Source organism: Ptychodera flava, chromosome 6 (assembly GCF_041260155.1).
Source record: "Ptychodera flava strain L36383 chromosome 6, AS_Pfla_20210202, whole genome shotgun sequence".
In the NCBI taxonomy this organism is placed as follows: domain Eukaryota; kingdom Metazoa; phylum Hemichordata; class Enteropneusta; family Ptychoderidae; genus Ptychodera; species Ptychodera flava.
In genome coordinates, this window is record NC_091933.1 from 6,400,658 (window position 1) to 6,418,627 (window position 17,970).

At 38.6% G+C, this 17,970-nt stretch overlaps 1 protein-coding gene across 3 annotated transcripts; it reads left to right on the forward strand.

Annotated features, from left to right (window-relative positions):
• Positions 1–2,887: 2,887 nt before the first annotated feature.
• On the forward strand, positions 2,888–14,885 carry LOC139134695 (uncharacterized). 3 transcript variants are annotated; one of them, XM_070701665.1, is made up of 16 exons: positions 2,915–2,999; positions 3,476–3,576; positions 3,823–4,036; positions 4,438–4,562; positions 4,888–5,056; positions 5,685–5,870; positions 6,228–6,442; positions 7,224–7,370; positions 7,587–7,806; positions 8,370–8,463; positions 9,063–9,232; positions 9,670–9,795; positions 10,220–10,357; positions 12,191–13,168; positions 13,525–13,841; positions 14,143–14,885. In XM_070701665.1, exons 1-16 carry the CDS (start codon positions 2,978–2,980, stop codon positions 14,449–14,451), a joined length of 3,531 nt encoding a protein of 1,176 aa, XP_070557766.1. In that variant the 5' UTR covers positions 2,915–2,977; the 3' UTR covers positions 14,452–14,885. The 3 variants fall into 3 exon arrangements, with proteins under 3 accessions (XP_070557768.1, XP_070557766.1, XP_070557767.1); XM_070701666.1 differs by having other exon boundaries at positions 8,379–8,463; XM_070701667.1 differs by lacking the exon at positions 3,823–4,036 and having other exon boundaries at positions 2,888–2,999.
• The last annotated feature ends 3,085 nt before the right edge of the window (positions 14,886–17,970 follow it).

The following is a 17,970-nucleotide window of genomic DNA, read 5'->3' on the forward strand; positions in this document are numbered from 1 at the left end:
CATAAATCTGGGTCACAGTAAAAATGATGACCCACTCAAATTCAGAACACTTCAAATGAACAACGCCGCCAACGCCCAAACTTTAGGGGTTGCGGTAATTGACCTCAATCACTACGAGCAAACTACACCGAAATTTGTTCAATATTCTTTCCTTGAAACGTGCAAGGAACTCAACGAGAAAACACTGATTTATTATTCCACAGGAAACTTAATTATCTGGTTTCAATTTTAATGTTGTTATTTTACAATAAAATGGAACAAAATGACGTTATGTTTTGCTGTTGCTGTTAGGGGCGACGTCAAAAGATCGATGTTTGAAAAAAAACTTAATTGCTTAAGTTTGGGGGTTGGGGTTTTTAGCCAAATTAATTTCTGTGCAGTCAAAAACGATTTAACGTCTATTTGGCAAATTTTGCGATGTCAAGGCTGTTTTTTGTATGCTAAAACCGATCCAGCCACCCGTATTTTTGTTACTTTATAATGGTTTTCAATTTTTATTAAATTCAATGGTACATTGGCACGTCGTTTGAAAGAATTAGTACAGGGTATGAGTCCGCAATGTTTTTCAATTTTAGGTCAGTTAAGTTAGAAGGGGGGGATGGGGGGTCTGAGGCCAAACTTAAGCAATTAAATTAGATTTATTATATTGAACTTTTGATGTTGCCCCTTACATTGTTGTTGTTGTTGTTGTTGTTGTTGTTGTTGTTGTTGTTGTTGTTGTTCAAACCATAATGATTTCCTTGAATATTTGGCTTCCATTGCAGAGGACTTACCGCTAAGCTATCGAGTGCAGTCCCTAATGTTACTCTCCTTCCTTGAAAGTGTGTAACATTCGACCCTTTACAAACGAATTCTTAGCGGACGGGGGAACGTGCAGGCTGGTATTGTTCTTTTTTTTGCGTGAGCGGGTGGTGAAATTTCATTATCAGGGCATTGCGAAAAGCTCCACGGCTGGACTAGAAGTATGAGTCGGTTGTCCTTAGGGGTTTGTCAGTAGGATGGGTAAACGCATGTCTTGGAAACAAAGTAATAAAATTACGTAAAGATAAAAGAAAAAATGAAAAAATGAGAAAAAAGATAAATACAATATGAATTTAATCATGGATGATACGGCATTTCCCGCAGGAAAGGCGAGTAATAAATTATTTATTTATTAATATATATCTAAACACTTCCTTTCTTTCTTCCTTGTAATGATTTAGGCCTACATTTCACCTTTCATTGTTCCGGATTCCTGTGTGCTGGTCAACAATACATCGTAAACTATAAGATGGCAATATTGCAATACAATTACACAGGGATATCAAAGGTATCTATACGACATACGCCGCTTATAATTACAAATGTTATGAACAAGGAGGTCTCTTCACCCGAACTCTGTCAACGACGTGGTCCTCCCTCGACAACCGTGATTCACTGACAACCTGTGAGAGATAAACAAACAGATAACCGTTGAAGTGATTCATGGGTTTCCAATCTCTGATGTAATCACAAACAATATCTGATCTAATGACAATATATTTCAAGTAAGTTTTTGAATATATATATGAATGGATAATGCTATGCCAGAACACAGTCGTGCGTTTCGACTTTGTTCCGGTATTTGATGTTTGACAAATAACATGATATTAAAATGATATTTCCCGAAGATTTAATGTAATTTGTTACACAGGGAAACAACGGAGATATTTTGAATCGTAAATGTAAAAAAGAACTTGCGAATTCATTAAATGTTTAGTAGAAAATGGACGAATTATGCAGAGATTTCCCCTACACGTAATCCCACGGAAATTCGCATAGTGATGGACGTACTTTGAATAAATAAACAAATAGATAAATAGCTTGTTGCTTGTTATTACTGCGAGAATAAGATAAATATTATCTTATGGAGTGATCTCGAATTAAAGAGTTTGGCAGCAAAGTAAATAGCAGAGGAAGAAAACAATTCTAAGACGAGAAACGCGATAATATTTGAATTAATTGTTCGATGAGTTGAGTTGAATTGTTTTTATTGTTTAAATTTATTCGGGTAAATTACTATCCGGTACACTGTCTAGAAGTCTACCACTGGATTATCCAATCATCATTTGGCAAAGTTCAGAGGTAACAAACTCTTTACAAACAAATGTGTTCACAAGCTGTATCATGGCAGGGGGAACCTGGGGCGGGGGAGGCAAACTTTTCTCACAACAGGGCCGGGTAATCTATTGTTTGACTTAATCATTTAACTCAATGGACAACTTCAAAGACCCTAGCTGACGGAAAGCGTCTGAAAGTCGAATTCTATCGGGTTTTTGGGGGGTTGCTGATGACCTGGGCAAAAAATGGCAAACCTGAAGAGTACAGTGGGAAGATTTTAATAGCTGGAGGATAAATCGTGGAGTTTCAGTTTCAGTTTTGAAAAGAGGAAGAAGAGATTACTGGTTTGGAGTGAGGATACGGAAAATAAGTGAGTGGAGGGGATATTCAAATCGTCGCCTGGGAGTAGTTAGGAAGAACACTTTCCCTCTTCCTACCTCTTCAAAATAGTACTTTTGTCCAAAATACGTAGAATAGCATGTTTGCATCTAAAAAGCTTGTTAAGAACCACATGAGGATGAGTTAAGGTGAGGTTGCACATAGCGCTGCGTATTTTGCTCAAAATAACCTTTTTGCAAGTTTCATGCAATTCCATTAATTTGTTAACCCAAAGATTAAAATATCGGCTGGGTTCACCTTTAAGCATAACAAGCAGTTGTAAGCTGTTTGACAAAGAATTGTTAATTTATGCTAAATTCTTTATTAAAGGATTGAGTTGATTCAGTACACATGGTTCTGAACACCACCCCTGGTTACAATTTCTTAAAATTGGCTGCTTGGTTGCCCCTAATATTGGATCGGCGTTTACACGCATGACCATGTAGTCAGGTGACTAGTAGGGAAGTCACGCTATCGCATTGAGGTCAAATATTTGGTCACCTTTCAAGCTCTCGCATCAATGGACCCTAGAGGGATTCTAGGTAGGATTGACGGCTATTGATTCATACACTCATCTAAAACACTATGAAATACGTTTCATTTCTTCATGTTTTAAACAGTTCTGTGTAATCCAATTGCCAGGGATGTGTGTTCAGGTATGATTATAATCGGTGTTGATTAACACACGCACTGTATCCGTGACATGGCTACGTGTGAATCTATGTGCTCTAAATTTCTCTAAAATAGCCAGCGATGAAAATAGGTTAGTAAAATCCGTCATTTTCCTATGAGAAAGGCAATGTTAACATGATCTTACACCAATAGCGCAGTATAGTGTGCTCTTTACATTACTTTCGGTTTGATGTTGTCGGTCATTCGTGTTCCGTCAAATATTAAGCTTATGGTTAATATATGAAGTTCATCGACCCCTATCGAGGACTCACGGACGATTATTCCAATGAACAAGGGGTAGTAATGAAATTATTGGGACAAAAACGCCACGATTTATTATTTTCAGCGGCGTTGCAAACATTCCAGGACGTTGATTCCAGCAACGGGAACGCTCCGCCGCTGATCGCTGATGTGCAGAAATGGCTGTCACCAGGAAAAACAATGGAGGTAGGGAATTCCCCGTTCATCGTGACGTCACTCCCATCTAACCGCCCCGTATCCAGTATGTAGGGATTTATACAAACTAGGGTTTTGCAATGAAGTTTGGCCTGAAAACGAATGTTATTCGAAATACTGCTACATTTTTTGTAAATTTACGGCTCACAGAAACACCATTCACTAAATCTACAAATATTCTAATCTGCGGTAAACGTAGTTTCTGTGAAGTCAAATTGTTGTCACTTTTCCCTACAGAGAAGATGGAGTTTGGTTTCGTCGTCTTTGAACATCCTTCATAACCTTGTTAAATCGAAAGCAAACCACAAGTACTTCGATAATCCAGAGACCAAACGAGTTTTGCATTTCTACAAAGGCTCGGACAATCTTGAGCGAAGCTTTCCTGCGTGTCTGACTCTGGGCTATGTCGTCGACAAAGAGAAAGAAGTTGACTTGATTAACGATGAAAATGGTACGCCTGTATCGAGATTGTAAACTAGTCCCATGATGGCTGTGTGATATACTTGTGCGCCATGCGGCATGCGATGTACAGAATACAAGATTTCAAATTCATAATTTATCATACGATTGTGAGCTTGATTTGAAAAAAAAACCGCCAGGAACTTTTACATTATCAAAAAAGCCATCGAGATTAGACTTTTTTCCAAATTGTATGCATGCCAAGCTGTTAATTTGATTTCACTTTCTGGACCACTCAGATCAGATAGATGTGTATATAATCTACAAATAACTAAGAGAAGTAAACAGCTGCCGTTTTAACATACTTGTCATTAGGAATTGTTATTAAGCAACAGCCTCGTAGGCTCTATCTCGAGAATATCTTACCGCACGTTTTCTTTGTATTATTTACAGGTGCAATCCAAAATATAGCTGGATGGCTGCAGAAATGCTTGCAAGAAGGACCACAGACCTATAGTATCGGAGAACTGGTGGAGGGATTGGACAACTTGTCAAGTCATCCACAAAACAAGGAAAATGTAAGCCGTGTTTTCCTTTACATTTGCGTATCCGCAGTGTTTGCATTCCACGTCAAATATAACCGTTTACTGTTCACCCGTTTTCTATGCTTAATTGATTGTCTTAATATCAAAATGACTGTAAAAGACTGATTATAACATTAAAATTAAAAAAAATGATCGAAATGGGATATACTAAAAGGTACATAATTTTTTTGAACAGAGCTTACCTATGTGGAGTGAATCAAGTTTCCAGTTTACTTGTTGACACGTCAGCATGCGAAGCACTATCTGTGACACATGACGTCATAACAATGCCCTGTTTCAACATGTTTCTATATATCAGATAATGAGCACAGTTGTACCAATCTTGTTTGAACTCCTGGAGAAGTCTGAAAAATCGGAAAATGACGTACTTCAGCGTTTCCTTAGCAAGTTGGATCTCTATAGTGACGACCAGACAGCTGCACCAGGAAAGGAAGACACAATGAACTTGGATGGAACCTCAGACACAAGTGAGATGAGTTTACTTTACCCGCTGACAAAACCCCAGAATTTTCTCATTGTCCATATTTAGTTCGCTGATACGGTGACATATAAACTCTTATTGATATCTTCAGCCTTATTATAGTCTATTCATTCTCTGATGTCCTATGTGAAAACTAGCCAAGTTGCGAATTCTGCTGTGATTACTCTATTCTATATCGTTTTAAAAATAATCTCCCCTGACACGCCACGATATCCTTGATCTCTATAAGGAGTTAGAACAACAATTAAAAACATAGAACTCTGAGTATGAAAGTATATAAATCTGGTATATTTAGTTTGCAAACTTTCAACAGTTTGATTTCGGTTGCGTTAAAACACAAGTGTCGAATGAAATATTTCTACTCATACTAAACTCAGGCGTCTGTGTTTAACTTTAGTTGCCTATGTTTACTCATTTGCTGTGTCAGGCTTTCACTTTGGTCACGGAATCAGGTTGTCCGATATATCACTAGGTATAGGCTTATGCTATGTCGTCGGCTGGCATTCTAATCGGACATGTAATTACAGAAAACTTTACTGACCAAGAAAAATAGCGCAATATCAGCAACTTGTATACAACATGTTTTAATTAAAACTGATGAGATCCCCTTTCAGCGTGCGAAGACAAGAATGTGATGGAAACATGCGCGTTTGTTGAGACTCTTGTCGGCAGCCTTGCTGAAATGAAGGCCGAAGAAGCTAAGGACGTGCTTGATGCAATAAATGTGGCAATACATGAAACCGCCAGGGAAAAGAGGAAGGTCATCGCGGAAACTATAGGTGGCGCTGATCATGGTCTAGGTTAGTATCTTTACCGACATATCGTGCTTTTATAATAATCATTTCGAAATTGAATGTAAAATTTACAGCAATGCGCAAAGATGATCATAATGGATGAAATTCATTTATTAACAAGAAGAGTAAAATAATTTATGCATGTATATTGAATGTATTTTCTCGCTTAACAGTTATAATCGTTATATCCACAAATATCAAACACCTAATATTATTGGCAAGATCGGACCGTCGTAGAATCACTTCAAAGTAACAGAGGCTACTTCTGAATTTATGGCCACGTGAAGGATTAATCAACATGTACTGCTATAAAATAAATGTTTGCGATTTAATTTTTTATGTTTTTTTTTTTTGTTTTTCCAGAAATCCTAATGAACTTAGCGTTTAATTTCTATGGTAACGGTGATGACGATCTGTACCTTGACGACCTGAGGTGGGAAAACTTAAACTCCGTGAACGCTGTCTTTTGGAACTGTGCAGATGCCAGTCTTCAATTTGCCTCTGCCGCAGGGGATGCTGGGTATGTTAAGTTTCTACTTAATATCTGCCAACAGCATCACAGCAACTTGAAAGACAAGGTAAGATATCCTCTAGCCAGTCCTGTGACAATTCCCAATTAAATTGATCACTCTAAATAACATAACCGGTTCTTACAGCTGTACCAGTTATTAGCTGCATACACAATACTGGCTTGCCCTTCCGACCATACTGTACTCCCAAACAGAATACTCAGACAAATCTCCCTATATTTTAATATACCAAAAAAATTCGGCGAAAATGTAGCCAACAGATAATATCGAGGGAAAACTATAAAATGTGTGGTTAACCTGTATTGTCTTTAGTTTTTCTCTCGCATGTTTGTACACAGGTTTATTTGTTTATCTAAATTGTCATTCCCTAAGCATACTGCAATTACATTTCAAGATCCATACCTTGCAGTTTTTGAATGACAACAACTTACAGCCCACTTTCCATAACCTTACCACAGACAAATATAGACTGTCTATGTTTGTCTGTGACCTTACCAACACATTGAATAGTGGCACAACGAATCGTGCATAAGATTTATATTCAAGTTTCGTAAATCAAGTAGTTCCTAGGGCGAGAAATTCCGACTTTAATTCTTCCGAAATTTAATTTTAGATGTATGGCTATCTCAGCAATGGACTGTTCTAGAGCATCTGCCATCGATTATTGATATATGAATTTGCATAATTTTGATCGCACGTTGTGATAGTAAACATTTCTAGAAAAGTAATGATGATGAATATATTGTGATGCAGTATCTGAAAGTGCAATCTAGGAGATAAGTTCGGTTCTCATGTTCAATTCATTGTCACGTCACTTTCCTATTTAAAGTTCTTGGCTGTTGCTGATCTGATTTGCGAGTACTTTGGAAATCCACCGGTCAGTGCGGAGTCAGTGCCGGACAAAAGTGAACAACCTACATCGCCGGAAGTGGTCGAGGATCAACCAGAAAATGTTTCAGTGGCTGACGAAGAAGTCGTGAGTACTTTAAAATTGTTAAATTGTTATTTTTTGTCAGATTCTCGCTGTTCGCATACCATCTTATAGAATTATGTAAATTTTAGAATATCGTATTCCGTCCATTATATTATTTTCAATTTATGTGAGTCAGGAAGTGACATAGAGAGTGTGGACATCGAGAACGTACAGCAGCGATTTCTTAAAGCGTGGGAGTATGTTTCCCTTCTTCCATAGGAAACCTCTGAAGACAAAGACGTGATACGTTTTGTAGCAGCTGGCGAACGGGCCGGGCTGAAGGATAGTGGACGTGTAGCGTACAGGATCGACTCCGAGTACGTAACGGCCGTCAACAAGGCAGTCTTCGTAACCGATAAACCTCTCGGGACGGGCAGGCCTTTCGAAATCAAGATCGACAAGATGGATACCGAAAGATTGAGGGAATCGCTTGAATTTGGTATGTAGTAAACTCGAAATGGCGAAACTTAGAACAAGCTCCCTCCCTCCCTCCATCAATCCATCCATCCATCCATCCATCCATCCATCCATCCATCCATGTGCACGCATGCATGCGCACGCATGCACACGCATGCGCATCTACCAAGCTACGTAGCTTCCTACATACATACATACATACATACATACATACATACATACATACATACATACATACAAACATATCGACTATTGATGTACAATAAGTTTCCGTACATACATGCATGCATACATACATACATACATACATACATACATACATACATACATACATACATACATACATACATACATACATACATACATACATACATACATACATACATACATACATACATACATACATACATACATACATACATACATACATACATACATACATACATACATATACATACATACACACATACATACATACATACATACAGACAGACAGACAGACGGACGGACAGACAGACAAAAATACAGACACACATACATACAGACATACAAAGTTAACATTAACTCTATGAGTTTCCATTTAACCCATGATAGGTGTCACTATGTACAAGGAGTTTCCTGATGACGTCGTATATCACGGCCAGGGCTATGGAGAAGGCTCTGGCTTTTGGTTTCTCAGGTAGGAATAAAAGAGTAGACCAGTGAAAATTTGATATCAAGCCCGAAGTGTGCGACTTGCATGATCATGTAATTTTAATGGCTGCTCAGAAGTGCTGTTAATGAAATTAAAGAGAGTGAGATTTTCAAGAACATTATTTCATCGTTTAGAGAATTTATACTGTAGGTCATAGCGAAAACCAATGAAAAGGTATATGTTGGTTGATACATTTTTATTGATGAAAAAAATGCTTCAATTGATAAAGACATGTGCACACAAAAATGTAATTTCGGGCTGACTTGATCAATTCCATTTGGTATTTTATAGTACCCAGATAAGTATTAATGTTAGTCAAGTCTTTCTCCTGTCGAGTTTATTTGTCCCACGACCAGTCTGACCATACAAGTGATTTAGTATTTGCTGGTCCGTTGCTACCGTTGGAATGGTGAAGGAATGTGGCGGTCCCTGAACGCATACAATTTAACTTTCTCACTGTCCATCCAATCATAAGCATTTGATCAAACAAATAACCCACTTGCAACAAAATCAGTGATACCAAGTTTGCTAGTCAGATATTCATCTTCTATAAATAAAAAGTTCATGCTGTGATCACTTTCTAGGAATTCTGATTTCGTGAAGGATTTCACATTCACTGGAGGCCAGTACGGGTTTAATCTGGATAGGATATCTGAAGGTGATCGCATCGCAGTCATTCGACTTCCAAATAAAACCCTTCACTATTACTACAACGGTACAGACCAGGGCATCGCTTTCAGGAACATCCCAGAAGGTATACCGTTCAATTTATAAAAGTGTCAAGGGGTACCCTGAGGCATATTTTATTTATATTATAAGCAATTCTCCTTTTAATCCACCTAGGTTTCAATAACGTGTATGCAACATAAAATACGAGTCAACTATTACTTCAATCTTACTTTATGACAGGCGGTACCGAAAATTCAACATCATATGAGTGGTTTATGATGGCGACAAAACTGACTTCTCAGGACTATTTTCCAGTAGGTTTACGTATATATAAAGTGACCTAACGGTCAGAAGACCATTCTCATTTCTTTTATATCGGCGTTAGCACAAGGCTTTTCAAAAAATCGAGATATTTATGTCAACAAACGAATGTACTGAAAATGTTTAATCAATATTGTGAACTTGGAGTGAAGGCCCTCCATTTGTTAGTCTTTTTAAATCTTTGATCAACTCCTGCCACAGGTGTGTACCCTCTGGTCGCTGTTACCGGCAAATGTCTGCAAGTCTCTGTCGTCGACAAGCCATCCAAAATTGATCTGCCTGCTGAAATGTCAGAAGACACAGAAACAGAATACTTAGAACCTGTCGGTAAATGATTTTCCATGCATTTCCATCACCTACGTCACTAACATATGTAACATAACTCGCCCGATCACATATCTAATTCGCTAGGATACATCACGCTGTACTTAGTGAACCGGGCACCTGAAGGCAAATTGCAAACACACAAACAGGCAGGCCAGCAAAAGATTGGACAAACGAAGCTTTACCTAATGAAATTAAGCAAATAGCTGAAAAATATATATTAAGTTGATTAACTGACGCTCACAAAAGTGGAGGAAAGGATTATGTAAAATAATGTTAGCATTACAAATAGAAACTTGGCTATTCAGTGTACCTCGACAAACATCCTAAAGATGGCAAACGATATATTTGGAAAATACGAACCCGAAGCGGTTATGACGATTTGGAACAACGTAGAGTTCAACGTCATTCTGATTGCTTTTTGTAGAAAGCTTCAAGTTTACTACGGGGCTGAAGGGTACAGAAGATTTTGGACGTCTGAGATCACCATGGGGGAAAGATTTCCTGGACGAGTCGCGGCACCCGGACGAAACCCGTCTCCTTGACTCACACATTGATCGTGATGGTATGTAGATTTTTAGTGATGGTGTCGTGATGTTGAGGGTACAGACGTATTCAACTTTTGCTGCTTTTACAGACATGTTAATTGTCAGAGTGGAATGTATTGATGACGAGACGGTTGAGGTGGCTTACTTCAGAACGCCCTTCAACTAAAATAGTTAGGTATCGGGTAAACAGATTTGTTTTATCCAGCTTTACCCCTTTTTATCTGCATAACACTGATGATAGTTTCCTTCTCCAAAATGTGTTTTGACTTAAAATGCAACCGTCTGCCGTCGTCGTAGACTTATTTTTTGCAAAACCTATAAAAGCTTATAAATGTGCCATCGGATATTGATCATTAAAAGCGCGTCCTTTGAGTATCATTCTTGTCTCATTCATTATTGTCAATGCACCTCGCCCTAGACTTGGTGGCATGAGTAGTATGTTAGCTTTATCTCAACTTGCTAAAATGATCGGTCGTAATCAAACTTGAGGACGCCAGGTAAATAGTCCATGTCTGCGGATTTAATGCGCCATACAAACTAAGTAAAGGGAAAAAAGAGGGGAACATACAAAGTTGGGCGGGACAATAAACTAAGGCTGAATCGTTAGTCAATAAACAGTTTCAGCTACTTTTGCTTTAAATGATTCAACAGAAGAATCGATCTGATATAAAGTCGGCCAACCTATTTTTATACATAGAAGAATTCCTTTAGAACAACTGAATCACCCTAGAATTTCTAGCAGTCCCCGGGTGGCTACGCATCTACTGATGATCTCTATCGAGCAGTAAGATGCCACATCTCAAGCCAAAATATTGTAAAACTTGGCAACGAAAGCTCACTGAACCGGGCTACTCAAGGATGAATGTAGTGTGCGACTCGAAAGTGAAAGAGTTTTGCTCAAATTAACCTCAAGGAAACTTTAAGCCATTCTCTTTCAAAATCGGGAATAAAAATTAGGGGTCAGCGCGCAAATTTTGGTACTACAGGAACAAATCACCCAACATTTACAGATGTTTGAAATTCAGAATGGTCGCCATCCCAGTGTTAACTCGTTGAAGAAAAATACAATTTTAAATTTTCAAAAAACTAAGAGGTGAAAAATTTAAAATGAGACAGCACAAGTGGTGGACCAGAAAAGTATTGGAAAAAATTGAGCGTTCGAATATCAGTACCTAAGGCGTATTTTAGCTTATAATGTTGAGAACAGGATAAGGCCACATTGTGTAGCCAAAAGGGGCCGTTTTCAGAGCCTTGTCCAACGCTTCCTTGTCGAGTATACTCCTTATACTACAGTGACTGGTCATTTTTCCTGACAGTGTCGGTGGCTTCTTGTTTGACAACATTTCTATAAATGTCTCTGTGTTTTCATAACCGGAACAAAAGTGATCCCCTCCCCAGTAATATTTCTCAAGATGACCCTATTGCATCGAAACTGAGATCCATTGCAAGGATAGCGATTTGAATATACGTGCATTCAAACACAATTATTATAAACTGCCTTCTCATTTGATGAGTGTGCAGTGAATCTACAGGTACAAATAGCTTATCAAAGAACACAATTGGTCTGGTGTTTCTTTGGTTTGTTGTTTTTTTAACAACGAAGTCGCTAAACGAACACTCGTTAGGCTAATTTATAAAATAAATTACCCCCTCACCCTACTTACTCTTTCCTCGGTGGTTACAATAATCGGTTCCCTGTGATGCCTTTCATTATAGAAACTTCATCTGGATAATACGGACCTTATAAGTATTAGCATCTTCAATTTTTTCTAAATTCTTGCCAAAATGACGTAGAAAAGTAAAACTCTTAGGCCTAACTATGTTTGCTGTTCCGTTTGCTTTCTCTCAAGGGAGGCGAGTCCTTGATCTTCAATCTAAACAATCAGAGACGATGGAGGGCAAGATTGCTGCAGAAAAACGCTTCACACAAGGACGCGCAAGTGAGGCGGACTTACTGATGCAGATGAGGGAAGCAATCGGTTTTGCCTCGTTGCTAAGCAACCCTATGATGAGGATCGACCCCATATCTAAAGAAGCAGTCGTAGCGATACAGAATTACGTCAGCATGCATGGTCTCACTTTGAGTGCATTTGAAACCAGCAATGTCGTTCCGAAGGAACCGAATAAGCTGACTGGTCGGTTGGCTGATGTATTCACGTTTGTTCTGAAACCGTGCTTTGATAATCTGAACCGTGTTGACGGGTATGTGTGGACAGGAAGTACCAGCGAGGGGTTCGCCATCACAGACCACAGTGCACGCTCTGAGCGGTACTTGAACGACGAGATGGATTTGATGATACCTGTTGCCATGGTTACTGAAGCTTTGCATGGCACGCTTGACGAGAAAGTAACTGATGACGTGAGCAAGGTAGTCGCTGGACTCAGCGGTAATGATGGCGATGGAGGCAGAGGTGATCTCGAACATCAAAACACGTGTTCAGAATTGCTTGTCAGCGAGCTTGAACGAGTTGGTCTTTCTGAAGGCACGAAAGACGATCCGCCGCTACAGTGGGTCAAAACTTCCCTGCCAGGCTACGTACACATTCAGATACGAAAAACCAAGGAGCAAAACTTTACTGAAAAATTCATCAATGGTCTGTGTATCACCATCACGCCTGACGGAGACACTGAGAATAAAATTTACTATCTCTCCAGATCAAAACTACTGAAGGTCCAGGAAGATTACGTACGTTCACGTATACCAGCTGTTCAAGTAGAAATTGACACAAACTACGAGCAACATGGAGGATTTCGCGGTAGAGTAGAACTCTTACAACAAGGACCAGTTCAAACCTTGAGTGTCTTCTATACGACAAAATCATTACAGGGTATGATAGCGATTTGTTTATTTCGTTTTTCAGACTACCTTGTTTGGAATAAATCATTTTAATTTTCTTGGTCACTATGGGTTTTGATATCAATGAGAACGTGATTTAAAACTGAACAATGAGGCCTCGATTATTACTTATCTCAGTTTTTTTGTTGGTCTAATGTAAGATTTAAAGCTGTAGCCTTAATGTTTGACCATAATAGAATGCTTTTATACTGTATTGAGCACTGTTCTCTCTGTACGATAATAGGGTACCATGAATACAAGAAAGTTAACATACATATGAAATAAATGTAATGATTTGCCTGTATCAAGACTTTGAAATAGCCAATTTTATTGTTCTATTATTTTCAGCGGGCTTAAGTTCAACAACAGCAGAGTTTGAACAAACTGTTGATGGTGCCCTGGCCCTGGTCTGCAAAGAATGGCCGTCCATATCTATGAAGTGGGAAACACGTGATCGCAAATGGCCAACCGATGATGTCGTCCGCACAATTATGGAGGCAGGCTGCCACATTGTTCCGAAATCATATCCAGGGGAAGGCGGTGATGATTGTCTGCAGTGGAGACTCTCTTTCTCCCTGGCCGAAAGAACTCTGGCTCACACGTTCACAGAGAAACAGAGGATGTTCTACCTCGTTGTGAAGAAGCTATGGCGGACTTTCCTGAAGGTAGCATTACAAGTTTATTTTGTATGCAACTTCAATGGAAAACTTGTAACACAAAATGTTCCATTTAACGTAGGCTTTCAGCGTTGAACAACGAAGGCAAAGAAAAGTCTCAAAAGTAAATGATTGTTAATGGTTTTAATATTGATAGTTATTACCAAGCAAAATGTCTAGTTGTGTCACTTGGGATTAAATCATTCTACCGTGGGAGGTAATGATTTTGTCTCATTGTATAAAGCGATATCGTTAAACGCAACTTATGCAAGTTGTAGTTCAAGTACTTCGACCATGTGTTCTCTTCCAGGAACCAAAGGTACTCTCCTCTTACCACATGAAGACGACCATGTTCTGGGTTAGCGAACGAACACCCACTGACCAATGGGAGGAGTCCAACCTTGGAGACCGATACATGGATTATTTCGATCGACTGATACGGTTTTTGGAGCAAGGAAACGTGCCGAATTTCTTCCTGCCTGAAAACAATATGCTGAGTCACATTTCGAAGAGCGAGATTGAAGAATCGCTCAAGAAAGTCAGAGATGTCCGCAGAAAGCCGCTGTTTTACATGAAAGATCTGTGTGTACCTACAAGCATGTTTAATGTGCGACATTAGTTTAAAATTGCAAAATAGCGGGTCGTGGTGATATTCTGAATTATTTCTCGTGGCGAGAAAAAACCTTATCTCTAATTTCGCTTGTGTGCGTTCAGAATTGTCTCATGCTTAATATTAATTACATGAAAATCTGTTTTGTTGCAGCATTTAGATTCATGCGTTGTAAGGGATTCAAAATCTTTAAAGTGCCTCTTAAATTGTCTCTTTGTAAGTGTCTATTGTAAAGTCAATAATATGCGAACAACTGTACAAGGTAGAAGGGATTCCAAATCTTGAAAGTATTGTATGTAATGCAATTAACCATGAATCAACTTTATAATATCTGCCAAATCAATGAGATGTAACGTTTCATCTTGTACATAGGTATTCAGACACGGTATCGAAGTACTTGAGTATTCTAGTGCTCATATGTGAAATATATCTGGTCACTTCATTGATACTATCTTCCATTTTTTAAAGTGTCTCTTTGTAACTGTCTCTTGTAAATTCAATAATATGCGAACAACTGTAGAAGTTGTGTAACACCAATGATCTCTGTAGCATACAGAACCTGTGCAAACATTGCTGTAACTGTACTCGTATAGAGTTTGAGAAACCTTTTCATCACAAAACTTCATCACAGTGCTTAATTTCAGTTTTGTAAAAATACAAGTTTGACACTGTGATCATGGAGCTAGATGCATTTCTAGCTCCATGCTATGATGTACAAGAACATCATGGCCATATTTTTTTAAAACAACTCTCAAGATGGGTGGGGCAAATTGAAGTGAACAAACAAAAAATACATCATTATTTAGCAAACTAACATCTCAACCTACTGTCCCGCGCCCTTGTTGCTCTTTTGTTTTCAATGTTTTCACATTTTTCACACCGACTAGTGTGCCCTCTTGTTTACATCCTGTCCATTCACCTAAAGAGCCCGTTCTCAAGTAATTTCTCATACTCCTATAGAGAACCTCACTATATACAGTGCTCTTTCCTGAACCGTCTGAGCTGGGTTAGTCCACCTTTTCCCGTTTTCTACATTTTATGTATCCATTTACAGTATTGATTTTCCAGTCAATTATCAATCAGTCTTGTGTTTGCTTTCTCTATCAATCTATTTTACTTTTTTCATACAAAGTCTTTTTACCGCTGAGTTGTTCCACTCCTTGATTTGTATGCCTCTGTGCTTATTCACCAACGGGACGTCTGCGTTTCTGTATTTTAATTCATTACTTTTAACTGTATTAGATAATATTATTCACTGTTTCTTGGTTTTACTCATTTTTGTAGTTTTTGCGATTGCATATGGTTTTATGTGGGGCATTTAGTGTAGAGATATAGGTCGCCGATAATTACCAGTGACGCTGAAAGAAACTCACAGTTTTTAATCAACACAATTATAGGTTAACTACATTTCAACCAATGACATTACAGAGAAGCACGCTGCATTAATGTGCGTGGTCATTAAAGGGATAGACAAAGCATGATAGGAAATCTGGTACATGTAGTAATCAGAATTTACCTTCAGAATTATAACAAAGTAATAGTCGCGCCAGCGGCTTACTGACTAAGCATGCGCTTATTCATAATATACTATGCGAGTAACCGGAAGTGTACCCTTCTTTCACGGGCGCCGCCATGTTTTTTTTTTTTGAGTACTCGTAAATAAACAAAAACGAAACAAATTACTATTATTTAACATGCCTTTTATAAAATATACCTCTTTTATTAGCCAGTAAACGTTATTATGCACATTGTCGCTGATACAAAATATCGTTAATATATATAAAGCCCGGGGGGGTAACTCCATAGCTAATAGTACGGGGGGGCTCCGCACGAACATGGAAACCCAAACTGTTGTGATACCAGTTTTGAGCAAAAAAACCTACCCTTTCTGATACCTAGTTGTGGAAACGCAGCTATCTCTTGGCGGGGTAGCGTGAGTTGCTATGTGAGTGGCGGGGTTGACCTTTGACCCGCATAGCAACTCACGCCACCCCGCCAACAGATAGCTGCGTTTCCACAGCTATCTGATACGGTGGACGAAAACGACAATCGCCGCGCTGTGTTAAAAAAATGACCGCGCTGTGTTAAAAAAAGCGCTGCGCTGTGTTAAAAGCGCTGCGCTGTGTTAGAAAAATGTCCGCGCTCTGTAAATATATGTATTGTACTTCAGAGGTAAAAGGGGGAGGAACTTTTTCCATTCAAAAACTTCTACTGAAAGCGGCAGTCTTAAATCCCTGGTTGTTGCATTGGTGGTTGTTGACATTGTCTGATTATGTGAATGTCGTGCATTCTCCTTTGCATTCATCAATTTGCTCAGAGATAAAGTTGATAAAAAACCTGCATATAAAACAGCAAATTTCTTGAGACGCGAGGAAACCAAAGTGCTAACTGCAAGCAATCCGAAGTGATTTTTCTGCAAATTGTTAAGGCTGAGCTATTCTCAAATCAACACACTGTGTGACATTGACCTGCATGTTGAAGCATCTACACATGAACATCTCACTTGTGAAACTCGCGCAAAATCTCCACTGGCCAAGCATGCCAGCAATTTTAAAAAATCACTGGCCCTAAACCGCTCTCAGGGGGCCTAGAACATTTTATTAAAAAAATAGAAAACACACCACTTCAACATCCTAACATCAAACTTTTTTGTGCCTTTTAAGTTATTGAAAGGAAAGCAAATGATGATGAAAAGTTTGGGCAACTGATCTCAGTGCCAAAAACATATGAAATCAGTGAAAGGTTAAACACAAACACATAAACGTTTGTATTTCTTAAAACAGCTTTCACAACAAATATTTCTAACATTGAGAAAATGAGCACAAGCTCGGCTTGAATTTGAAATATGTCCCAATATGAAAAAGGTAAGCGTCCAGAACTCCGATCAGGGATGGATAATGTTTGGCACTAAACACAGGATCACACGCAAATCCAGTCACAATAGTTGACTCTTTCAAAAATGATTCTGGCTTCTCTCCTCTTTGAGGGAAGATGACTATCATCAAATCCAAGAAAGGGAATACAAAAAATATGGGCAAGTGATGAAGAGAAAAATACTGAAGTGTCGAAACTCGCGTTAAAAGATGAATCACAAAAATTTAATCTTTACAGGCGACCAAGGCAAATGGCCATCAAGTTCAAATTACAATGAAGGTGCAATTTTGCACATTGTTTAAATATCGGACATTTACTTTCTAGTTTCGAAGTTTAGCAGTTTAAACACTGTCGATTCACCGGTGTCTCGCAATGTATTCCACACGAAATAAATGCAATGATCCTTTTATTCACCATATCGTAATATTAAACAAACTTGGTAGAGCCGATGTGTGGAGTTGCCCTCATTTTTCCTTATATCCAACTCTTATTTTTATATTACGATACCATACTTGTCAGATTGCGGGTAAATATTTGATGTAAATCTGGGATTTCACTATACCTTACAGATCTGGCCTGCTGTCTGGCCGAGTCCGATTTCCGTAGTCCGACTCTAACTTAAATTATACGAGCCTGCACGATTTGTCTAAAACT

Excerpts from the sequence above, each read along its gene's own strand:
- LOC139134695 (XM_070701665.1), top strand. The coding sequence starts at position 2,978 with ATGGACCCTAGAGGGATTCTAG. Across the intron at positions 9,796-10,219 it reads AGAATACTTAGAACCTGTCG|AAAGCTTCAAGTTTACTACG; the intron begins GTAAATGATTTT and ends TGCTTTTTGTAG. Across the intron at positions 13,169-13,524 it reads TACGACAAAATCATTACAGG|CGGGCTTAAGTTCAACAACA; the intron begins GTATGATAGCGA and ends TATTATTTTCAG.